The sequence below is a fragment of the Aplidium turbinatum genome, chromosome 1 (assembly GCF_918807975.1).
Source record: "Aplidium turbinatum chromosome 1, kaAplTurb1.1, whole genome shotgun sequence".
Lineage (NCBI taxonomy): Eukaryota > Metazoa > Chordata > Ascidiacea > Aplousobranchia > Polyclinidae > Aplidium > Aplidium turbinatum.
The window spans coordinates 45661072-45687991 of NC_137472.1; the positions used below are offsets into that span (position 1 = coordinate 45661072).

At 36.2% G+C, this 26920-nt stretch overlaps 1 protein-coding gene across 1 annotated transcript; it reads right to left on the reverse strand.

Annotated features, from left to right (window-relative positions):
- Nucleotides 1-1547: 1547 nt before the first annotated feature.
- On the reverse strand, nt 1548-26920 carry LOC145766343 (low-density lipoprotein receptor-related protein 2-like). Its single transcript, XM_082578038.1, has 24 exons — nt 26839-26920; nt 25488-25705; nt 22611-22798; nt 22071-22302; nt 20805-20858; nt 19926-20105; nt 19310-19512; nt 18645-18785; nt 17923-18061; nt 17397-17559; nt 16954-17129; nt 16511-16691; nt 15186-15348; nt 14672-14826; nt 13529-13626; nt 13159-13369; nt 12611-12748; nt 11990-12132; nt 11426-11537; nt 10830-10957; nt 10249-10333; nt 9702-9740; nt 7663-7768; nt 1548-5675 (listed from the first exon to the last, which is right to left on the reverse strand). Exons 1-24 carry the CDS (start codon nt 26918-26920, stop codon nt 5585-5587), a joined length of 3426 nt encoding a protein of 1141 aa, XP_082434164.1. The 3' UTR covers nt 1548-5584.

The window sequence follows — 26920 nt, forward strand, 5'->3', positions numbered from 1 at the left end:
ATTGTCTTACAACAATCACTCTTAAATTCATCATCTCAACACTTCAAGACAACTTTCCACTTTCACTTTACTACGCTGAAGAGATCGGAAGATCGAAACACTGGCCACTGTCCGTAGTTACTTTTAATAATGTCTTTTTAGACATTCTTTTTGGACAGTAGCCTAATATCTTTTTAGACATTACTTTTAAAGAAATAATAAAAAGAGTCAAAAGGCATGTTAATTTCACTTTGTGTGGAGCTACATGTACTTGAGAGGTTAACTGTTATTCTTTTATTCACTATAGAAGAACATCTGCAATTTAGGACAAAAATAATAATATTCAAAGTTGATATAAATTCAATTTAAAATGTGATTCATTTCTTGTTCGATTTATTTATTGACGTAGTTATGTCGTTTATATGTCGTAAATAACCGCAGTCCGCATGGCAGTAGAGTGGCTTTGACCGAAGGATCTTGGGTGCAGCCTACTTTTAGACCCTGGATGACTTTAAGGGCGCTGACTGTTTTGTTAAGATCAGGGAGTATATTGATACCGACCTAGCCCAACATATGGTCTCACAATGTGGCATAGTTGCTTCACTGTTTATAAGAGTATTTTATTGCTCTCTCTTTGCATGTTAAGCTGACCATAGTATATAGCTGATAAGTTACGTCTACATAACTGTTTGTAGACCAACTATCAAAGTATTTGGTTTCTTTCAACGCTAACTTTTAGATCTTGATTTCGTTTCAATTATAAAGAAAAAAATACGTTTTAGATAGCCCTACATGTTTTTGCCAAAAAATCAGTTGAAGTTTTCATATGGGCTATTTTTTTAAACTTATAGTGGGTAAACAGATGTCAAACCTCCTTTCAAACGTCACACTGGCGCTTTCTTACCACTTGGCCATTCAGTTAGTCAGCATCTATCTTGCTACCTTCAACCACAGATTTAGTTGAATCAACATTTTTCTGGTCTCAATTCAATAAATCAGTATTCCATAAATACATTGATTAAACATCAACGTACCGTATAAAGGACGAATTGTAGAGATCGACACCACGCTGAACTACACTAACATCTGCAATGCATGTATTCTGATTGATTGTGGAAACCCTCCGATTGAGAACAACTTTAGGAAAGCTCAATCCTGGCGGTTTTGCTTACTAGCAGAGACTTTGAACCACTGGCTCAGGCCGGTCAGAGTGAAATGTCGACTTGAAGGGTTTTTTGATTTTGTCGTTTAGGCTACTTGAAAATTTTGGCACCTGATCGATTAGGCTCAGAACGGACATTAAACGACATTTGTTTTTGGACGATTTATCGTCAATCAAACACAATTGACTTTGTAGGATGGGATTAACCCGCGTAAACTTTCCAAGGGCCCCAAGAACTTAAAGAAGCCACCGTGTATTTTTTGGATGTGCACTTTTTAGAAGTGTTTTGATTTGAGCCTGAGGATCTCATTGGTACCGAAATTATTTTTTTAACGGCCCTGGCCGTTACAACAAGTCCATCGGCTCCCTCAGACGCCATACAGTAACATCAATGCAACTACACGCAACTGTATATTTGCAGACAACACTGTAGTGTAGGCTAATAAGAGAGAATCTTTCTGTGGAACAGCTTCTACAGCGGACCATGTAATTCAATGATATTATTGAAGATGTTCCAATACTATGGTAGCCTACCAATTGCCACAAAACTTTATAGTTTTTCATTTTCAAGCACATTTCAATTTCCTAGGTATAAAGCCTTATATGCAGAAATTATTCCAAGATACAAAGAAACAAAATTGCTTGTAAAATCTCGGTCGAAGCCACAAATTACAAATACCAAGGTCGTAAATGATTGAAAGCAATTGCTTTTGATAATACCAATACACATTACACATGGATTACACGCACAATCTAATAAATCGAATAAAAATGAAACCTTTCTCTCAAATGTCCTTAGATTGTCTAGTAAAAGTCGCATCCCAGTAGCGCAGGGGTTCTTAAACTGGGGTCCGTGGACCCCCAAGGGGTACGCGGACTAGTTATAGGGGGTCCATGAAGGCCCAATGGAAATCTTTATGTATAATTTCAAAATTGAAATAAATTTTTCAAAAGAAAAGAGATTAAGTTCAAACAACGCTGATGATTTCTAGTTTGGCGTTTCCAGATAATTGTTACCGCATTGCATTTTTTTGTTACGTACGTTTATTACGTCACTTTCCACATTGTTGGTTTTGCCGCTATTTGAACATTGCAAAATTTTATCAGTTACAGGCAATTGCAATTTTATCATTTCTTAAATTTAATAAAACATAAATTTTGTTACCTCAGATCAAATATAGTTACTACTCTGTAAACCCTTGACAGCCTGTTTCACCCTAAAAGGAGGATCATCAGAAGGTCCTTATTCAAATAGAAATAAATTTTGTTACCAATTCATTTTAATTTTATTGCGTTATGTCTAATTCACGGTGATCAAAAAGTTTCTCGGACTAGGCCATAAAGGAGGTCCACACAAACTAAAAAAAATTTTCAAAGGGTCCGTGTTAAAAAAAAGTTTAAGAACCCCTGCAGTAGCGGTTGTAGTCACTATTTTGGGAAGACTGTTTTGTTTGCTTGTTTGATGCTTTATCTGGCACAAAAACGCCATTTCAACCCTCCATCATAAAAATGTCACCATTAAGCAAAAGCATAGGCCACTGGAGCTTCTGCGATATAGAACCCACAACCGCCACTACCAATAACGCATTTACTGTTTTACGACCTTAAGTGGAATTCCCACAATTTGGGAAGAAAGAGCAAGAGTAATCAAAACTTGTGCTGGCAGTTTTCCAGGTAACTCTTAAAACAAAGGAAGTCATTGTATGCAGCAAATTGTACAGAAGATATCATTATTACAACTATTTTTACTAAAAAATTAAAATGTTAAGGTCACGTTATATAAATTTTGATCAACGCAATCAACCGTTGTCACACGTTTCAAAGAATTTATAAAACCATTCAACTTTTAGTCCTAAGGAAAACTTGAAACCGTTTTTCTACAGCATGCTCAAAATTTTGAAAAATGTGGATTATTTTAAGCATGATAGCTAAAATTATGTTTGGGTAACATGTCAAAGTTAAAGTAAACACAATATGTGTAATGATTTGAGTATTTGTTGAATAAACAAGAAAGCCAAGTTTGTAGCAACTTGACGCATTCAGCTCAGTCTAATATTCAATGGTATAAAATTGTCAAAGCAAGATTACTGCGTCAAAATTGCAACAACAAAAATCAATATCTGTCATAAATTTAAAAAAAAAAGATGAGTTTGCAGATATTTTTACTTATTAGTGTATTTTAACTCTTTAACTTGGTTTGTTGGCTCTGAATGATGCTCCGGAGTCTACATCCTGCGCATTACCACCATTGCGCCAGACTACGCTCTGGCAAAATAGGCTTACTATGCACCTGGAGTCTGAAGTGCAATTTTTCTGCTACCAAATTGACACTGGTACAAATAACACCTTACGTATTGTGACTGGGTGCCTGCGTCGTACACTATTGGACAATCTCCACATTCTTGCTGGCATCCAACCAGCTGAGCTTCGTCGCGAAGCCATCCTGTCTCTTTCTCGTAGCGTAATAAATTCTAACCACTTGCTCAACTCAAGGCGTTTTGAGCCTGCAAGTGAGCAACCCCGGCGATTGAAATCGAGACACCAATTTGCACAGGCCGCACAACTTCTCATGAAAACTGCTGAAGACAAAGCCATCAGTGTAGCTTTCCAGGCGGACCATCAATGAAGCTTGAAGTGGTAAAAAGCTCCACAAAATTTCAAAGTTTCATCCCGACACTGGATCTCACCCAAACGGAATTCTTTTGCCAAGAATTGCCAGAGTGCGGCTCAATTACCTGCTCACTGGCTTCGGACTATTCAGCTCCACATGCATAAATGGGGAATGACACCATTCGCAATCTATGAGTGCGGCAAGGAGGAACATATCACAGACCACACCATCAGCCACAGCACCATTTATCATCAGCCCAAATGGTGTGTATGGTTTGCAAGAACGGGACGACCAATCAATCCAATGGCTGCTCGACACTTGCCCAAACATCAAGCCTGAGTCACTTCCACTGATCAAAGATGGTAAAAGGCAGAGCCTTTGATCCTTGGTGTGACGAAGAACAATGCCATAATTACAATAAAAATGCAGTAACACAAAGCAAAAATACAGTGCGCTCATCATAGAAAACAACAAGTGATGCAGCCAATGGTGTACGCAAGGGCGGGGGGCATTGGAACATGACCTCTCTCCCTTTTCAAAAATAAAAATCACACATCTGTAATTTAATATGTTAAGCATAAAAACAGTAACATACGCAAAGTTAGAGAGAATTTATATTGCTCCAAACGATAGGTCACCTTAAAACTTGAGCAGGCTATAAGATAGTAAAGTATCAGTCTACCATTTGCCAAACAATGTTAAATTAAATCGAATGCCTTCCCCCCCGCCCACAGGCACAAAATCCGACGTAGCATACGCCACTGGATGCCGACACAAAAGTGCAATTATAGGCAGAAATCACCATCATCGAGAAGGGATCGATACTAAACTGCCATATTTTTGTTATATGCCATCTTTAAGATCAACAAGACGTAAGCTGATAAAACGTGTTCACGCAAACTATTGATGATGAAACTCCAAACGCAAACTATTGATGATGAAAATCCAAACGGATGATGAAACTAAAGACTGGCTGCTCTTTAGCAGCCTTCCAGTGTAGTCCGGGAACATCGTGAATCTGGGGTGGTAAAAGGATAGACCCTCGGCCCCAGAAGCTCAGACGACGACGACGCAAACTATTCTTAGAACAGTCGTAAGAAAAAGAAAGCAAACACAATCTAAAAAAAAATTATCACACTGACAAAAACAACGAATAAATATTGATATAAGTAAATATATAAAATGTGTAGCCTTTGCACAATGGTACAGTGGCAGATTCAAGGGGAGGGGGAGAATGGGGGGATCGCCCCCTAAAAATAAATGTATTTATGGTGTATTTTCAAGGTCGGATTAATGTAACCTACACATCATTGTGATTTATTGAAATCACCTCCATAAAGTGACTTGCTGAATCCTCCCCTGTAATAGTAGGTATATAGGATGGAAAAAGCAGCAGAGTTTATCACACATGACTTACAGTAGTACTCTGATCAAAAAATGTATAAAATAAAGGATAGTAAAGAAGCCAGATATTGTTGGGTGGAACGTCAAAAATAATTTCTATCTGTTCTACAGCCATCACGTTGGTGCAAGGCTTGATACAATTAAAACCGACCTCATTATTCCGACTACATCACAAGAACAGAGATGTAGCGCAAGGCATTGTGAAGAAATTTCGTTTTGTCAGACTTATGTTGAAAGGTATGAAATTCTATTATCAAAATTAGCTATCGACAGTTATCTATCTGGCTTTATCTCTTAATGCGTCTTTTAAAAACAGCTAGATAAAAGTGGTAAAAAAGTGTGAGCATAGTTTGCTTTTTCAAGATAAAATACAGTTTTGTCTTTTATGAATAAATTCTTAAATTTTAACACCAAAAGTTTATTTCAGATCAAAAAGAATTGTAGCCGTCTGTCAAAGTTACTGTGTCATCTCTTCTATTCCAAAATACTTTCATCGACAACCAGGTGTTCGAAAGATATCTGCAAAATTAAGGTTCTTTGTTAATGGAGTTTTGGTAGAGAGTTACCCTTGTTGTAGGCCTACCACAAATATATAAAACCACATCACAATACCGAGTTCAACATATTTGATTTCAAACAGTGAGCAGTGCAGGCCCTCACCAGAGCTCGAAAAGGCGTAAATTTGACACCTATTGTGCGGCTGAGTGATATGCATGAAGGTGGTCAGGAAAATTGACCTCCTTGTTTTTGAGTCCTCTTAACTGAAATCTTAAACCACCGGCATTCGTCTCGATATGACAATTCTACATCTTCGTTTGAGCAGGTGTGCCGGAGGATATATTCTTTTACTATCTCAGGCTGCTACTTTGGAATATACAAGACTCGCAAACTTTCTACTTTACTTAACAGAATCTCCAATGTTCCTTAAAGAAAAATTTCCAGTTTGCAATAAATTTATTCAGTGAGCATTAACATATTTTAAGGCTGCGTTTGCAAAGTCGCAAGTGAATTGCGAACTTAGTGAATTGTTATAACTTATAAGTAATCTCAAATTATAAAAGAGAACGAAAAAATTACAAACTTAATTCAATCAGCTCTTTTTTGCTTTCACGCTTTTTAAGTGATCACACACTTTTCATTTCACTGTCATCTGTGAATTATTTCTGATGATTTACTCAGGACAGATTTGACGATCACTCAGTAGCGGATGTAGAAGCAAAAATTGGGGCCACAGATCTCCGTCCAAAAATGTCTTGTAAAAAAAGAATGGACAGTACAAAATTTGAGGTAAGAAAATACATTAAAATAGGCTGGGATCTGGGAGCTTGCCCCAACAAATTTTTACCTTATTTTGGTCGTTATTAGACTCTGATAATGCTTTTCGTTAAAGCACACTTTAATAATTGTATTTAAGTAGACACAATTCAACAAATCGCATTCACAGATACCTTTTGTAAAAGTTAAACTTATACGCTTTGTTTTACGTTTGGAGCGTTGTAAGTGCGTAAACATCTAATCACTTTTCCCAAATAGTCTAGTGCAGGGGTTCTTAAACTGGGATCCATGGACCCCCAAGGGGTACGCGGACTAGTTTTAGGGGGTCCATGAAGGCCCAATGGAAATCTTAGTGTATAATTTCAAAAATTGAATAAATTTTTCATAAGAAAAGAGATTAAGTTCAAACAACGCTGATGATTTCTAATTTGGCGTTTCCATATGATTGTTATCGCGTTGTACTGTTTATTGTTACGTACGTTTATTACGTCACTTTTCACATTGTTGTTTTTGCCGCTATTTGAACATTGCAAAATTTTATCAGTTGCAGGCTGCAGCTAAGCTAGTCAGCTATGCTAGGTTAAGATTGTGAAAGGTTTACGCATATATTCGTTTGGCAAAGAGAGCCATGGGTGCTCTGATCCCTTTTGCGTAGTCTACATATTTATGTAAGCCAGGATGTTCATCCTTAGTAACTATCAAAACAAAAAGTCGAAACTGTTTGGATGCAAAGGATGACATGCGTGTTGCCCTATCAAAGACGAAGCCACAATTTCATGTTCTTGTTGAAGACAAACAGCAGCATCCTTCACATTAATGAATTTAAATCGAAAATATTGAAAAACAATCTGCATTCGCTATTTCTTAAATTTAATGAAACATAAATTTTGTTACCTGAAATCAAATATAGCTACTACTCTCTTCTAAACCCTTGACAGCCTGTTTCACCCTAAAAGGAGGATCATCAGAAGGTCCTTATTCAAATAGAAATAAATTTTGTTACCAATTCATTTAAATTTTATTGCGTTATGTCCAATTCGTGCTGATCAAAAAAGTTTCTCGGACTAGGCCATAAAGGGGGTCCATGAAAACCAAACATTTTTTTAAGAGGTCCGCGTTAAAAAAAAGTTTAAGAACCCCTGGCTAGTGTTACTGAAGACTTGCAGCTTAGTTGCAGTCGTTTGTAGTTGCAGTCATTACTGCAGTTGAATAAATATTAAACAGTTCTTACCTTCTTCCTACGAACAGGCCAACAGCTACAACCAAGATAATAACGATGACAATGGCAGCTACAGCACCACCACTCAATCCACTTGCTCCACCCCGTCTATTGTCACCTGAAATAAACGATGATGAGTTGCTACTTGTGGAAGTAAACACTGAGAGTTGTATTGAAATTTAACAACCTGAGAATGAACCTGGTTTAGCCTACCGCTTAGCGATATCTGCAATCGTTTTATCGCATAAGGATTGTAAATCTAAAATCATTGTCACGTGCGATTGATAGTGGTAGAGAAATTGGCCTTTTTGATCAGACTATTCAAACCATCATAAAATCAACAACAAAACTAATCATAACACTGAGGCAGTACAGCGTTAGCACTTGGAAAACAATTAACTATAAAAATAAATATGAAGAAATTAGTAAAAACATATGGCTATGTGAAAGCTGTTATGTTTAACTTAAATCTAATCAACTGCATGCAAACTATCTCGATTATACAGTAGGTTACCCTTGGTGCTACCATTGTAAGAAATTAGCAGCAAGACCAGGACAGCGATGGAAAAGATAACACAAACGACAACAATGACGATATAACCGTAAAATCGAGGCTACAAAATAAACAAAAATCCATCAATATTCAATTTTAGCTGGAAAAGAAAACACGTTTACCAAGCGTAGCAGCCTATAATGCTTGTTGAGACCGGAGTTTTGATGTTTTATTTGCAATGCGTCGTAGATTCCGGTCTCTAACCCAAATCGACAACAACAAATGACTGTAAATGCGTCCAATGTGAAATTACCAACAACACTTAATGGCATTCTGTAGCCTGTAGGCTACTGCAAGATTATGTCAGTAATTATTTATCTTCATTAATAAATGTATGAATGCAGACTCATTATATTCAAATAATTCCAACAATAAGATAAGAGTGCTCAATGAGAGTGTATTTACAGCTTAAATAATACATGCCATACGTAGCAAAGTACAAAATTTGCATAAATAAGGTGCTCTAAAAAAGTTATACATTTAAAAAATCAAACGATATTTTTCGTTTTTTCAGACATTCAAAATAAACTCAACTGAAATTAAAAGTGTTGGTAATCAAAATATTCGACAAAACTCAACCACACCGAAGTTTTCTATTAGATCAAAAAATTGTGGTACAGTAAAATATAATTTTTGTTTAGATGTGGAGCTCTCAATAGTTTTACGGACTTCTTTTGACCTGAATGCGACTTTGCTTACGGGCAAACGTTGATGTGATATTTGCTACACCTTATTATCGTTGAAAAAACTTCAAGCGCAAATACCACTCAGTTATAAAATTGAGTGCATGTAACCAACATCATCAAACATAAAATATTAATTCATTGTTTATGACATAAACATTGTGTCTCCCTGCAACAAAACGTCTCAAAAATTCAAACCAAGTCTACGCTGCTTGTTAGGATGGAGTGAAAAAACGTTTTCTTAGAACCGAAATACTAAAAGTGCAAAAACCACTCATAAAATTGTTTTGCTCAGTTGCATGTGATAACAACTGCTGTATTTTCATTTTCTAGTTACGATGATTGTATAGGCTAATTATTTGTGAAGTTGGTTGAATTATCGTAGTGTGTTAGAACTTGGGAAAAAAATGGCCAAGTATAGTTTAATGAGAAATAGATCAGTTTTCTATTGGCAGCATCAAAGTTATATCAATTCAAAAAAATAGATGCAAACTAATGACTTGATCACATTGTTATATACGAAATAAACACTATATTACAAATGCTTTAGCAAACATTACCCCATTAGTCTACCATGGGGTAACTTGTGCGGCCTACCTATCATTAAGACTTAGCCTTGATTGCACCACGAGGGTTGTTTTTATCAAATAAATCTCTCTGAAGGAATTCACCAAGGCATTGAATTTAGCAACAAAGTAAATATTGACAAGTTGATTTAGAAAATAAATATTGTTAAGTAAATATTATATAAATATTGTTAAGTAAATAAATTGATTGCAAGTTAGGTTCGATTGCGTTCACAAGCTAATACTTACCATGAGAAGTCATTACTGCGGTAGCATTGGTAACAAACACTGCAGAATTGATAACTGCAGTCAATTCGTTGTAACATCACCATGCTTATAACAAGCTAAGTTAAACTAGTGCTGCATGCAAGTTCTATGTTTGTTTTGTTTTTTTGTTTTTTTAAAAAAAAAAAAAAAATTGCATTCTTTTTGAATTAAATGATTTGAATTCCATCACACAGTTAAAATCGTTTGAATTTGACCCCGTTGTAATAAAAACACTTGGATAACTGGACCAATTTGGCCTGATTCTCACCTGGCCCAATTATAAAAAATATATAGATGTGCTGAGTTGGCTTCGTTATTTTTTTCTTCTAAAAGCATTGCCATCTACATCTAAAACATTATACAATTGATAATGTTGTGGTTAATATCACTGCTCTTAATAATCTTTGTTGTAGAAAGAGAAAGTTTGTCTTGATACGAAGGCATCAGCACTGGAGTGAGAACTTACCACTACGGTGAGCACAACACATTATTGTAGGTATTTGTCAGAAAAGTTTGGTCGATGGCTCACCTGTACCTGGTGGGGAGGACGTCGGCATCGACGAACAATCGGGATCACCAACAACTTTCCAATTAGTCAACGCATCACATTCATACTAAAAAATCAAAAAAATTGCCTTTTGATTGGTTTTAAAATATCAAGAAAACTAAACTTACTATAAAGACGATATAAAACAAGTAAGATGAAAACGTAACAACGTGTTCCACTATGCACATAGACGATGTGTAGGCCATTTGTTTCCTGCAGTAACAACATTTTAAGAGAAAATATTTTTTTAAATTCATACCCCATCAAAGTACTTTGGCTAACTTTGCTAACAGGTTAATATGATTATATCAATCAAGACCATATACTGTAATAGTATGAACAGCTGTAATAACTATCGATAGACCCTCGGCATCAGTAGCTCAAACAAAGAAGAAGCAGAGCAAAATATCGACTGGGTAACACACGGAAAAAGAAAGCAAAGTACATTAAAAAAAATATCATTGTCAAAAAGCCATAAATTAGCACGTTAAACAACTTTCTTTCAAGTAGCAAACCATTTGGATATTTTTGGACCAGCAACTGTTGTGCTTCACTGTTCACACCTGAAATCGAACATCATCGCTTCCTGGACAAGATACGGCAACCACGGAACCATATTGTGATCCACAGCTGGTGGAACGCACCTGCGCTCCTTCAGGAAGAGTAGGAAGGTTGGAACAAGGAGGAACACCTAAAATAGACAAACGATTCAATGAACAGAGGTTGGAAAGCAAAGATGGTACAGACATAGCTGTAGCGGATTTTGGAAAGAAGCATTTGCTATTCAAAAAGGAATTTCTAACCTAACTGAGATTTTTAACAAAAACTTTTAAATCTAGTTTTCCTTTGATGAATGAACTTATGATCAAATGTAAAAGCGCGCGTTGAACAAAATCCATAATTTTTAGATCACAAATTACAATAAAAACGATTAAAACAGGATAGAATTTATCAAACCTTTCGGGGACAAGCCCCCAGACTTCATATAAATGTGCTTGTTTCTTTGAAACTTTTGTCAAAACTGTGCCACTATCCAAACCGAGCAATTCTGTAAACGGCAACTTGGGAACGTAATTACATTTTTTGTGTGAGCCTCGAATTTCACACGTAAGCCTGGCCATTAAACAAAATTGTCAGAACAAAACAACTATTTATTTACCGATAATCAAAACGGAGAATGAGCAAACTCCGACGTTTCCACTTGCGTCAAAGGCTCTGTAGCTAAATGCTGTTATTCCTGTAGATAGATTGTATGGTGGAGTTCCAGATTGCTAAACAAAAAACTAAAGTTATCATTGACTGAATGGAGAGTGTGCTAGCACGGCTCACGAAAGGATGTTGGCTTAAAATCTACTGAGAGCCCTGTCTTGGCAATATGCTTAATCACTTGCTTGAAGAGAGGATTAGTTGCATTCCTGTCTATACTAAATTTTTATTCCGCAGACTTACACTACGCAGCCTGGATAAGACAAAAGCAGTTATATTTGGCTATTTTACTGTAATCTCCCAACCATTGTGAAAATACAAGCAGTAACTTTAAAAAGCTTGAAGTTTCGTGGCTCTTGCTATAAATTTATCAGTTTGTTAATTTCAAGAGTATTTCTAATCTATGCATATAAGTTGTCCCATTTTCGCAAGTTATGAACAAACCTACAGGTTCAAATAAACGAGCTAAACGTTAGATAGAGACCTTGAGTGTCGGGATCAAGAATCAAAGACATACCGCCGGTTTAAAAGACGTAACATTATTTTCGTCCTTTGGCTGTGGTACGCTAAAATTGAATACTCTTGTGTTTGAACATTTATCTACAAGACGTAGTGTAGATGTAGGGCATGTATTACCAAAGCTTGGCGCAGTGATATCATCTGAAAAACAACAATTAATGTAATATGAGGGGGAGAGCTACTGATATTCCATCATTAAACATGAGGAGCGTCATGGGAAACTAAACTCATACACAGTAACTTGATTTGTGTGTTTAAATAGAAAGTAATTTAAAATACAAATATAAAGCTGCTTATTGTGAATATTTATCACAAGCAATGTTTGAAACAAGTAGTCAGAAGGATTCGTTTCATGATGTTATGATGGCACCTTCATTATTGATCGAGACTTGAAAAAAATAAAAAATAAAGCAATGGCATTATTGGCTGCTTCAATATCAGCAAAAAAAACTACAGTAAAAATTATAGTTTTTGATCAATTCTCTTTTCTAATTAAAAAAAAACATTGCTAACATTCTCGCTTGTCGGCTTTTAACGTCATTAGAAAGCAACACAACGACCTGCCAATACTTTTCAAAAAGAAATTAAAATCACAATGCTGTGCTTTATTGAAAGTTACCAGATTTGCGAACTTGTGTGCAGGTGTTGTTGGCGGCGATGTAGTCAGAATGGTGAGCACATACGCAAATATGATCTATGTCGTTTGGCAGGCAAATTTGCGGACAGGTTTCTGCCAAATTTGAACATGTGGACGAACCTGAAATATTACAAGCATTCCGAAATAAAATATTGTTAACTTGAAATCTTTGAAGCATCATACAAATATAGTTTCTTACTCTAACAAAAGTGTTTTGACATAATTTATCGTATAAATAGGCTATATGTTGCTAGCTTAGAAGTGAATTTAATAATGTAGCCTACTGGCACCCCGTTTCTGATGTTTTAAGGTGTTCGGTTTCTTGTGTTTCAAATTAAAGTGTTTATGCTGTTTCTCCCCAGCTGGGCTTTTTTAATAAATGTTTGCATTTGGGCCCTTTTTCCATAATTTTTGAAATTTTGGCCATGAGTCTATCTTTTTTATTTAATTTTTGAATGTAAATGTTTTTCATAATTTGGAAACCCTACTTTAGGTAATTCGAGTGACTGGACAAAATCCACATCACTTACCAGTGTGGACGACTTCGGAGCTGTCCACAATACGAATTCCAGATAGGCTGTAAAATATCGATGGACCAAACCGTTCTACTTGAGTTCCACCAAGCGAAGAATTTGCGAGAACATCGTTGGTTGAAACCCGATAAACACTGGGCAGTTCGATATCAGTGAGGTAAAGAAAACCTTTGTAGTGTAAAATTTCCACAACAAAATTGACGGCTACCTGTGAAAAAAATGCTCATGTTACGTACTTTAAACATACATAAATTGACGTTTCAACAATAAATCGTTCTATTTCCAATTAAATCAAAACGCACGTTAGAATTTAGTTAAAATCTTTTAAAGAGTTGCTTTGCTTTAAAACATAAAATGTAAAACTGACTCCGTCAAACTTCAAAGAAAACTTTCCACTCATCCCAGTCTCAATATTGTGCCACCGAATGGAAGCGCCTACGATTTCGGCCCAGAACAAAGTAGAAGCTGAAAAGCAAAGAGTGACGTTACTCATGACAGTGTGTATCAACCAACGAATTACTTTTCACCATTTTCTGGAAACATTGAATCAATGTAAAATAACGACTGATTTGCTGCAGCACAAACGTCATGGAAAGTCTTTGTTTCCGCCTCTCTCTTTGCAGTTTGTGTATTATTTCGTTGTGTTTTTGGGATATGGACGGCTTTGTCTGACGCAAATAAATAATAATATCCAGGCTTTCGCCCGGTGGTTGAAGATTTGGATTGAGTGCAAAGAGGTGGGAAAGCAAAGAGGTCAAATCTTTGTGTTTGCTTTCAGGCATGCTGTGAAGTGTCTCGCCAAAAACACAGCAGCATTCTTTCGAGGGGAATCAAACCAGCACCATTTCGAGTTCTGTACCAGGGCTCTCACCACTAGGCTAGCCGATATGCAGTCGACGATGGCAGATGATCTCAACAAATTAGCCAGATTTCGTTTTATGTTGAGTCGTTGTTTCAGAAATTAACCGAGTTATAAAAATTACAAGCATCTTTTATGCATGACATTTATCTCAAAAAATATAAGAAAAGGTTCAGTTTATAGTCAATTGTTATTTTTGCATTTCTTATAAAGTCACTAAGTCAGTATATACGCTGGGTAGACCCAAAAAGCCGGGAAAGCATCTCTTTTAATAAATAAGATCTTGTCTACTGTAATAACATGGCTTCGACGTCTCACAATTTTTTTTTATAAGCCAAACCAAGTCTGTTTTCTTTAATTTGACTATGGGAGATATGGTAAATTTCGATCCAAAATCCTGCTTACAAAAAACAGTTTGAAAGACTTTTGTTTTATGCCGACGTAATGTCGTTTATGGTAATCAGCCTTTAAGCTTCAAAAAAAAAGGCTTTCAAGCATGTATTTCAAATGCGTGCCTCGATAAGCGTTGAAAGATGATCTAAACATCGTGTGGACGCTCTTACCTCTCGGCCAAGCAGTTGATATAAGTACTGAATCTGCATATTTTCTATGATTTTAGTGTCTAGCGGCTGTGTTGATTTTCAAACTTACATTGCTCATCCAATGTGAGTCCATGTGGAGTTAACGAATCATTTGCTAGAACGGTTCTTCCGCTGCCGTCTAGGTTGATCGACTCTATACTTCCTGAGTTTCGTACACCTCGATTATTTGAATCCAATTGACCCCAATCCGCCCAAAACACTTTGCTACAAATAAATCGACTTCGTGAAGCAACTAAGCCTAATGTATTGTGCACAAGTTAACTTCCGAACCTTTTGCATAAACTAATGAATGTCAAATAAGTTTACAATAATATTGCTTACATATAAACTTACATACACAAAGCCTTAAAACTAAAAGTCATGAATATGTCACAACTGTGCAGTGTTCAGCACAGAAATTAAACGAATTTGACTTGGAAAATTAGTTGTGGAGAAATGCTTTGCGGATGAAAATTGTGGCGTATATTGAGGAAGCTGTGACTTACATCTCCTAGAACTTAGAAAGCGTATCAGCTGCTTTCGTACGCTATAAAATATCATTTAATTAATTATTTTTAACTCACCCTAAACTATGACTGACGATTAGCTTCCAGACCGTGTGTATATCGTTCACATGCAAGGTTGCCGTGATGTTCGGAAGGTGCAAAGATGCGACAAGTATAGCATCAGAGGCAGCGTCAGCAATGTACAGATTTCGAGTAACATGGTCAATACCGATGGAAAACGCTACCAACAGAAACGAAATTTTAACTACGTTGAATATTGAAAAGAAGACGACTGAAAACCGAAAATACAATTCGGTTTTGACAAACTATAGCAGTAAGCCACAAATAGTAACGAGATAATCAGTTTAAATTAAAAAAAATAAAAATCAATGCGCTGGTGAGTTTGCCAACTTGTAACCTACAAGTTCTTCAAAAATGTATGATAAAGGTGTTCCTTTGCTTGAACCAAGCGTTGGGGAATAAAAAGAAAAGGTTCTCATCGTACTAAGCCATTGGCCTCAAGAAAAGTGGGGTGGCCGGTTCCTCTCTTTCGGCCCCCTTTCCTTTAGCCAATACGCCAACCGAATTTATTACACCTCGGGTGGGGGTGAGCGATATTTTTTTAACAACCAGAATCATATCGTTGGAAAGCGAGCGCCTTAACCGCTGCACCATCCCTTCGCACACATGAGGCTTATCAAGAAATTAATGGTTACTGTAAAAGCAAAAAGGCCTGCAGTAGCGACATTTTGTAAATGGACAACCTCCGAGATTCTATCGTTTGCAGTATAACGACTGCATAAACAAACAACAACTGTATATAACGACAAGCACCGCGCAACCATTGACAGAATGATGCCGGAAGACAGCTGTTAGTCACCCGAACCCCATTGGTGTAAGAACAACTCTAATCAGGTGATACCCACTACATTAGATTAGTTTCTTTCCTTAGTAGACAAAAATACTGCAAATAAAAAGCTGTTGCGCATGTTACAATGGAAAAAGGAAGTAGTATCTTGTTAAATTTGTGAAGTGGTCTTTAAACACAGTCGTGGTCCTTAAAACCAGTCGTGGTCTTTACTGGTTCAGTCCATGTACAAATAAATAATAATAATACTGTGTGTTTTTAGTTGCGCCGTCTATGACAGATACGTTACTCCTCAGCGCAAAGCAGACAGTGTCAATGCAGCCGTATAGAGGCGCAGTATATTATTATCCTGAATTTATTCCCTTTGCTGAGTGCCAAGCAGAAAGAAGATTCAGTGCCACTTTCAAAAAGTCTTTGTTATGAACCGACAAGGTATCGCCTCCATGCCTACGTATTCAGAGGGGGACGTACTAACCGCTAAGCCATCGATCCTATATAATGTAAAGAAGGTGTACAGAAAAAGATGTTTTCTTACCTCGAACATCGTCAATGAATATTTCACGACCATCGCCATTTAATTGACTACGAAAGATCCTTCTTGAAGAGGTATCACACCAGTATATCATTCTGTCTCTGTAATCATAGTCCACCGAGTGAACTGTGCCTACGTTCTCAATAGGAAGAGCTGAAACTTCTTCAGAATTGTTCAAAGATACCTTATTAAGAAGCATAATTTAATTAATATTCTTATTCCTTTTGCAGTTCAAAGGTAAGTATTCGCAAAACATACAAATTCCAGTTGACGTGAGTTACAGACCATTGACAACCGTATGTTATTATAAGAGCTCAATTTTGGCCCGATCTGGATCCACAACTGATCGCCGAAGTCTTTGGTTTGAAATGCACGAACTTCGTTGTTTAGATTCGACACTGCACAATACGAACGACTAAATTTACCAGTTTTCTTGTGCATCTCACCTGATAAATAGTTTGACGCTTTTCGTCCAAAAGCAAAGCAAACTTGTCATCGACCAAGTTCACCCCGCATGAAAAATTGTCACTTTGCAGCTGGTAACCGAGTTCACATGCGCATAGATGGCTATCCCAACCGTCCGTTAAGCAAAGGTGTTCGCAATTGTTATCATCACAAGGATCTATATTTAAAAGATCTGTTGTTATGACTGGCAAAAGTAACCGAGCTTATGCATCACTGTGTGGAACAGTGGTAGAGTTAAAAAAGGTTTCGACGTCACCAGCAATGTATCCCTACTCAGCCACTCAGTCCTTTTTTTGGTTTGGTTCAACGTTTCAAAACGTTGAATTAAAGTAAAAAGAACTGATTTGCTGCCTAGGTCAACGCTGAACTTGGCAATTAAAGGTATTAATACCAAAAGCTACACTGCAGTTTGGATATAACTTACGAGCTTGATGTTGACCATCCGACAACGGCTGAATGCTTGGATGAAAAACGATCATTGCTCGGGGAATTGCTCCTGGGTTAGGTAAAATTACCAACAACCTACGACTGGCTTTGTTATACCTCATGAGATGCCCTTGCTGCTGGTTAGTCACAAACAAATTTCCCTAAAATAATAATTTTAAGATTTAGATGTCTATATCATTTTTTTCATTGTAACAGCACAATCCAAACGTTTGTGACACTATTCGATGAACAAACGAAATTACTGTTGTATCCAAATAGTGAATTGTGAAAGAAAGAGTTTTATAAAACGCCATATACCATGACCACTTTCACAAAGAAACGAAAGATTCATTAGACTATTCTGTATTGACTTTGACTATAACTGCGTATCGGCATAGCTTAGGCTACACATCTTCTCAAAGGATTTTCAAGATGTAAAATAAACAAATTTATAAAATCCACAAAAACGTTATAACGTGATAGTAATAATCTTTTGTCTGTTGTAAAGGCAATTCTTACCGTACCTGAAATGAAGCGATGCCTAAAATCCAGCCAAATGTCAAGGTGAAGTGAGTGGTTATGCTTGTGGGAGAATCTAGAGCAAAAGATCGAATACGAGCACTTCTCGTGGGAGAATTCATTATTCGATCACTCCAATATAATCTGTTAATTGCTAATTGTTTATTTCAGATTCGATATGTAATTGTAAGTTTTGCTCAAAAGCCATGTTCAAAGTGAATGATTTTTTTGTTTGTAAATTGTTAGGCATTTCTAAAAGAAACACATAGAATAAATTTATTTTAAAATTTAGTTTATTAGGCAAAGTTCTGCCTACAATAAACTTGTAATAATAATAATTACAGTTTGTGGTGTAATTTTTGACCAATTTCAAACAAACAGCATTCAGGTTAGTTTGGCAATGATAAAAAATGGCTGTGCTTTGTTTCTCGTTATCAATGTTTCTGCCAATCTGTTTCTCCCGATCAAGATCAATCAAAATACCAGAGAGTAAGAAAATCAATAAAAAAAATTTAAAATACAAATCTAAACTATTCTGACGAAAAATTATGCGACGTTAAAAAACAACCACTACCCCAGCTAAAAATTCACTCCAGATTCAACGTTTTTAGAAGTTAAATCAGTGTAAAAGAGTGGTTTGTTGGCTGTGATGCTACCGTGTAAAATGGCAAGTATCCGTTTGGCCCATTGCTGTACAGTATTTCGACCCCGTATAAGAATTGCCTACCTTTTTTCTACAGCATCTACAATCATTTCGTCAATGGACTTGGTATCAGTTAAATTATGGACAAGGGTACGATTATTTCCTGTTAAATCACTTCTGTAAATGGCACAATACGTCGAAGTTCTTTCTGACCAAAACAGTGACCTGTGTGTGAAAGAAATTGAAAATAATCGCATTGACTCGGAAATGCGTATTTTTTTGCATTTTTGTCGAGTTTTGCTGGTGTATAAACACAAAAGTGCAGACTAACGCAGAAGTCATTAGCTGCCAAAATAATTTATGAAAATGTTTTGTTTATTTTTTTGCTATAGTTATTCTGTAAAGTAGCGTATTTTAATTTTTCAACACTGAGTTTCAAATGACTTTTTCGTCGTTGGTGATGGATCGTTGCTGTTTCATGATACAAAATCAACTGTTTCATGTTGGGTAGTGCACGACTTTTCGATATAATTTTGTAGTTCTATAAAACTTGACCAGCTTTAGGAAAAAAATTGTAAACTTGAAATAAATTTGACTGAAACTAAACAGACGGAAGTCAATAAACATACGTGCCAAGTCGCAAAGAACAACTTCGTAGTGTAAAGTATTCATTCATCAGCCACATTACCAAACATAACATCTTTTGTTAGATAGATGGTGGAAAATGAGTCACATCATGTTTAATGCACCTTTGTAGAGGATCAATTGCTATCTTAGCAGGAACCAAGCTGTCTATCGTGGCAATGGGAAGATAGTGAGAGAGAGAAGGATCAGCCACCATGATGCGATGCAGATCAGTGTCAGTCCAGTATATGTTTCCAGTAAACCAATCAACAGCCAACCCGTCTATTCCAAAACTCAATCCTCGAAATAGAACTTTGTGAGTTTTCAACTGAAAAAACAAAGCTTTCGAAAGGCAGCGAAAATGCTTCTCAATAACTTATGTGCGGCGACATTATTTGTCCAGAAAAATGTCTCTACAAGAAAATAAGGTTGGGATCGGTGACACTGTGATGTAAACAAGCGAAAAAATAATATTGATATTGCATTCACAGCACTGATAAAATTCTATGGATGAGAACGCAGCGTTAGTGAGCACATTGATTCTGATGAAAGTGAATAAGATTGAACAAGAGTACTAAACGCTTGCATTAAAAATGAAACAACTTCACAAAAGTGTATTAAAAACGCATGTACTTCCAAAGTACACGTAAAATCGTTTAATCAAATTAATTTAAGTGCAAAAAAGAAATAACGACCAACTAATTACTTAAAATCTTCAACCAGAAGATTGAAGCAAATTACCTGTACGTTATATACTCCAAAGTAGTTTTCTCTATAATCTGTGTAGTAGATTAGATTCCGGTGATAATCCATTGCAATTGCCCAAAATTGAGACGACTGCTCACCCTTGAACAGCACTTGTCTTCTACGAAGGTAGCTGGCATCAATATCCATCGATATTAAAGAACTCTCAGAAAAACCCTGAAAGTTTTGTTATAGTTTAAAAATTTTGGAAAAAATTGAAAAGTACATTTGAAAAGAAATTTCTTGGACGTCTTAAATTTAAGACACAAGTAGCTTATTGTGGTAGCGGAGGAAGTATTAAAGAAAGCAGTAGATGAAGTAAGTCTGACCCGGGCTTTAAAGGAATTGCTACAGTATAGTATAGGCCTAATGATGTAGGCATGTGCAGGCAAATTATATTTCACCAGCTCGACCTGGACGAGAGGCCTTGAGATCTTTGTAGTAGCCTAATATGGCCCGTTTCTTAGTATATTATTTTAAAAGCAGGAATCAATTTTGTTTACTCTGAATTTATCAAAACTGCTATGAATAACAAGTAAAGGAACCATCAATAATTGGAAAGAATAAAGACATGGCTTTGTTTCAAAATCGCATAGAAGACGGTGGAATTAATTAACATCGGGAGTTAGCCTACATTATTTACCCGAAAGCATTGTGCACAAAAGCACCAAGGTTAATTTATAGCATAAACCGATTCAATCGATTCGTGGCTTTTTTATCTTTTGAAGAGAACCGTCTGTCAAAGGCTGGCACATTTCCATAAATATAGAGAACCTTACTGTTATCGCAAAATACGTAAGACCAACAGCTAACTATAGTCCTAGGTCCAAGCCACATTTAAACACTATTCGACCTACTACAGTCCATTTACCGTACCCTTAAACTTTTTTCAACCCATATCAGAGAGGCTTGTGTGGTTACGGAAGAAATCTATAAAACAAATCATAAAAGAAGTTGTTAAATTTAACGTAAACTGCACTGCACAATAGAAGTCACAAATGAAAATTAAGCTTACTGTAGGTTACCACAACTTTAAAGTGCAGTTATGTTTTGTAACTGCGTGCAGCCGTCCAAAAAAAATTAACTTACCGTAGGCTATCTAACACAAGACTGATTAATATTCTCTTGTTTTACAGTAGGCCTACAAACTTATTAAATAACACTGGTCTACAAAAAAAAAATTATTTTTTATACAAAACATAAAGATATGTGTTTTTAGCTGAAATTCGGCTGCTAATCTCAAATCTGAAGTCAAATTTTCTCTATCACGTCAAGTTTTCAAGATATCAGTAAGCACCATATACTGTAGTAGGCCTATATGGTTATTTTCAGCATGCATTAAAAATTCGAGAGCCAAAACTAATGATAAAAAGTTAACAGGAATGTTAACAAGCAAACCAATGCTTTGAGTATGTTTTCAACAATGTCACTAAAACTGTTCATGCTTGACACTTTCAAAACAATTGTCAATTGCTGCCTTTAATCGAACACGTGTTGCTATAGAACGGGATGCTTAGCCATTCTTTGAAGCCATCATCAAGCAAAGGGTGTCTGATTCCTGGTTCAATAAGATATAAGAAAAAGAGTTTGACATCAGTTTTGATAGCAGCATAGTTTTCTTTCAAATAACTTAAGCAATTCCATTTCCGTCTAAACCTGGGGTGGGCAAACTTTTTGTACTGAGGGCCACATTTGAAAAAATGTTGCAGCCGGGGGCCGCACACTCTCATTACAAAGTAGGAAAATTTACCCGGTGTGTAAATAAACGCATATTCATATTAAACACAGTTTTGTATTTCACATTCAGTTACGTTTAAAGCTATGCGATCATCATCACAAAAGTTAATGAGACTTGTGCAACTGTTCACAGTTTTTCACAATCTTCTGCAAATTGGGAGCAAGTTTGCTGGTAGATATCCTCATAACATCATGCAAGTTGGTGTCTGTCAGCAAAGACCTGTTCTACGACGTGCTTATTTTTAAACAAGAAAATGCTTGTTCGCATGTGTGTGTATGTGGATCCAAACAGTGTCAAAAACTTAACAGCAAAGTTTTTAAGTTTGGAAACAAATCGTCAGACAATGACTTGTAAAAGTTAAGCAGTGAATCTGACTTAAACTTCTTTTTCAAGTCATTATTTGCTTGCAAGTCCAGCAGTTCCAGCTGTAAATCCTCAGGAGCCGAATAAACTTCTGTAGTGAATTGAGAGCTGAGCATATTAAACTGTGGTTCCAGGTTCTTTAAGTCTTGGAACCTTCTGCCGAATTCGATAGCCAAGGTATCCAACCGAACTTTATACTTTGCTGCAAGTTCACCAGAAATGTTTGCTTCTTTCAGCAAAGGAATGTGACAAAACCTGTTGTTACCAGCTTGTCTGAGGAACAATGACAGCTTCATTTGGAATGATTTAACGTGGACGCACATCTCGTGTGCAAATCAACCATTGCCCTGAAGTTTTACATTCAATTCGTTCAACTTTTCTGCAAGTTTCCGCAAGTACCGGCGGGCCGCATAGAATGGTTTCGCGGGCCGCATGCGGCCCGCGGGCCGTAGTTTGCCCACCTCTGGTCTAAACCGTGGCCTGGTCTGAACCAATAGTTTTTTTCACAACTTTTTCATCAAGCCAACCTCAATCTGAATCAAAGTACAAGCATACAATTTTTGGGTAAATTAGACATCTACTCTTCCTCCCAATTGTAGGACTTTTCCTTGGAGGCCAAACTTTTATAGCACTGCAAGAAAATCACAAGTATATCAATCAATAAGAATGCTTCTTCTCTAGGTGGAAGAAGCTCATTAGTTATCTCAGAACCATGGATTGGTGATGGAACGTTGAAGGCAACCTGAATATTCAACTTACAGACTCCTTTCTGTTCAAACACCTTACATTTTGTCATGCAAAAGCAACTATTCCTAGCGATTGTAGTTTACTCACACCATAGCCTACCACTGACAGAGCAGAAGCTGAAGGCATCTACCTTTCTTTCACTGTCAAGCCACAACAGAAGCTCTGTGTTGCATCAATTGCGTTATGTAGAGTGTGGCTTTCGTTTCGATCACTGACTTCATATCCAAAGTAGTGCTTTGCTTGCAGGCAAGTATGTGCCTGCTGAAAAGCTTCACAGAATCAGAAGGTAAAGTGTACTGTACTATCGCATATGCAGCAAAAATTTAGTTGGATGTTCAACCAACCTAGTCTTGAGCTAGGCATGGCCACCTAAAGATAAGGCCTGATTTGTCACATTTTGCAGAAATTTCCAGGTTTTTCTAACTTTGGGCGAACGTTTAAATAAATTTTTCTAAAAATTAGATTTTTACGCTTTCTTTATTCTTTTCCCCAGATCACACAATAGGTTTTAACATCCTCACATGTTGAAAAACAAAGAAAATTTGATTTTGTAGATTTTAGTCAGACTGTTAATTTTCAATAACAGTCTGATTTTGCGTTTTTCAACTTACTTTTTCTCATTTGCTACTGCTTCCCAAGGCAACAAAAAAGTTTTATGTCATTAGGAAACCGCAAAAAGTAAAAACATCTCAAAAAATGTCAGTCAAGCACTAGCAGTAGCTGTAATCAAAATCTGCAAAATGTGACAAATCAGGCCGCATCTCCAGGTGGCCATGAGCTAGGCTACTTGGTGTAGTTACTCTAGTACTCATGTTTGTTGCAGCCGCTCTTGCCAGCTATGCTAATAACTAAGGCGATTTTTTTGTAACCTAAAAAACTCAAAACGGTGACTTTAATTTTGTGAAAAAGTTACCAAAAAGTAGGCTAACTTTATTCAACAAAAACAAGAAAGTGAAAGAAATAGCAGCAATTCAACATAAAAAAGCATCTAAATTAGTTTCAATTTGTGCTCAAATTAGAATTACACATTCAAATCACACATATGTAATGTTTTACATTCTCTGACAGGAAGTTTCTGTCAATCAAACACTTCAGCTGTTGCAGGGAAAACAAGTGGTTAAATATAGATAACACAATTTGTTTTATCGAAAAAAATTAGTTTACGAGTTTTCGAGAATACACGCAATACGAACAAGCATGGGCTCGTGCAAAGCTAAAATCCGTACCATAGTAGAAGATATATTAAGTCTTATGGCATTACATAGAATGTAAATTCATCTCTCCAGCTGCAATGAAAGATAAATAAATAGACGAGTTAGACAGAAAAGTATGCAAAATAAAGTGACCTAACAAATGAAAAGTAACCTGAAAATACAAAAAGTGACTTTTGGTAACTTTATAACTTCTTAAATATTGACCCCACAACTATGAAAATTTTGGCTTAACATTTCTTTTGTTAATTGCTACATCTTAAAAGAAAGTAACTTTAGTGACAAAAATCGCCCTACTAATAACAAAATACAACAATTTGAAAGCTGGCTTGTACCGCTTAAGCTTGTAGAAACATTACTAATTTTGACCAAGCATAGCACTAGCTGCGTAAGCGTATTGCTTAAGTATTGCTACCGCACATGCATGGCAACAACCTCAAAGACAATGACACTCCCCTGGTGATATAACACCTTGAAAGGGATAAAACCAGCAGTCAATTATGACAGGTATGATGTCACAAAATCGAAAGACCCGATGCATTTTTTTCGAACAATTACAACTTTAACATCATAATGCTGAGCTAATTGTTACGTTATATCCACAATGTTGGAGAGCATGAACTCTATAAAATATTTTTTATTTGCTGGAAAAAGAACAAAAAGTGGATTATCATAAATTCCTGACGTGATAGCCAAATTCTGATTTCAGATTAGAGCTCAGCGCACCAGAATTACTTGGAAATGATTATTAGCTTGTCTTGTAAAACTTCTTGTAGACCAGTGTAATCAAACGTTTCATATGAAGCCTAGTATCCTCTGGTAATCAGCGTTGTATTCGTAAAAAAAGCACAGGGTATACTGTCAGATTTGCCAAAATGATAATAATACGCAACTTTCAAAATACTAATCTTTATTCTACCATAACATGAATTATCAACACCAAAATTGGACGAGAGGTACAAAATTGTTTTTGTACCTCGGTACGGAATTAAGTTCATGGTACACCCGTGTAGCCTACCATTGGTCCTCAATTGGATAAGTAGTTAGTTAGTAGTTGTCAAGAATCAGTAAGGAAAGCATATGCTCTCTCTTTGGAAATCCAGAGGGTATACTATAATTGCTCGAAAAAAGCAGAGAGTACACTGCGTATACCGCCGTATATCCTCGAATACAGCACTGGGTAAAATCCATTTCGCTTACCAAACAAATAATTACACTATGCAACAAAACTTAAATTTTAAAAAACTCGACAAACTCGTGATTGCACAGGGAAATTTTTATGTTTACCTCAGAATATTGCGAAGAAAAAGCTTTTCAAATTTTTTCTATATTATGCTGGAGAATATAAATAAACATGACTATCATGAATAAAATCAACACAATCTAAAGCAAAAGTGACAAAATCAACTAGTTATCCTCATCAACCTCTTAACTCTTTTTTTGTTGCACAGTGAAATGAATTCACAGTATGAAACAAACAGATTTATTGACTTTTATTACCGTTGTGGCACTTGCATCAGTCATGTTAGAAGCAGCAGTAGTGAAGGAGTTTAATTGTACAGAGGAAGTTGTAGTGTCCCATATCGCAGTAGCAACAGTAGAATCTGCTGTCGTGGCACCGCTCGCAGAAGTATCCAATAACACAGTAGCGGTGGTGGCAGTAGTTGTAGCGACGGAAGAATTCGTAGTTGTTGTAGTGGTTGTAAAATTATTTAAATCTGAAATCAAACAAACATGTGTTAATAACAACAGTTTGAGTATTCAATAACCCACAATTGAATAATAACAACTAACATATCAAATACCGTAGGCTAAAAAAACATATTAAACGTCAACTTCGTTGCGTTGATACATAGGCTATCTTTTTAATTTTTCACAAACTGTATAAAAATGATATTAGAAGCCCAAAATTAGGCAGTATATAGCCTACTTTTCGTATACCTTTGCTCAGTTGCATACCTTGTTTATGATTTGGTATAAGTTATACTTGGGACGGGGTATAGGCTTACGTATATCCAGTAGAAGAGAACTGGCAAAACTTATATCTTACAAAAGACCTCTTTGTCAAGAAAAGGCTATGATTTTCGAAGAAATTTCGGCCGAAAGCTGACGAAATCAAGGCGTGTGATGACCTCAATATTTAGTGCGTTGTATGGATGAAATTTACGTCAGAGCTGTTTACTGTAGCTTTTTCATCTTAGCTTGTACAACTAGGCTCATACTTTAATAATACCAGCAGATCTGCAATTAGTCATAACATGACAAAGAGCCATATTTCCGAAATAGCCGAACTTAGGACAGATCATGATGCGACTTTGGTGTACAAACTTACTATAAACTCCATCATATTTTGTATCATTTATAAAAAGTCTTGTGTACACTGTACAGTAGTTGAGTCTATATAAAGTACAATAGACTATGTAACATTGGGTTGCTTGTATGCAACAGTTAGTATTTGTGCTAACTAGCAAGTATTGAAATGGACACCAAAACCAAAAAAATGCCAAGTAACGACAACTTGTGGTACAGTATTTCGAGAAAATTGAAAAAAATACCTACATTTTAAAATTTAAATCATATCACTGTCTCGTATTTTAACAATTATTGTGGCGAAGATTCCCACCCACATTTTCTCGCGATGTCGATGCCTTGACATTAAAATGCGAAAACATAAAACATGCTGATTGCTGAACATATTTTACAAAAGGGCTTCCTGCTTTGATCGCATGTATGAATAATGTATGTGGGCTATAGCAACTACTCTTTCGAGTAAACCAAAATTGTCCGTTTTCCTCTATCGGCTACCATAGAATTAGTCTTCACGTTCGAAATTCATGATAATACTTCATACCTGCTGTGGTTGTGAGATTTTCTGCAGCAGATAAATGGGAGACAAAATCAAGAATAAAAATTACTAATAACTTTTGTTTCAT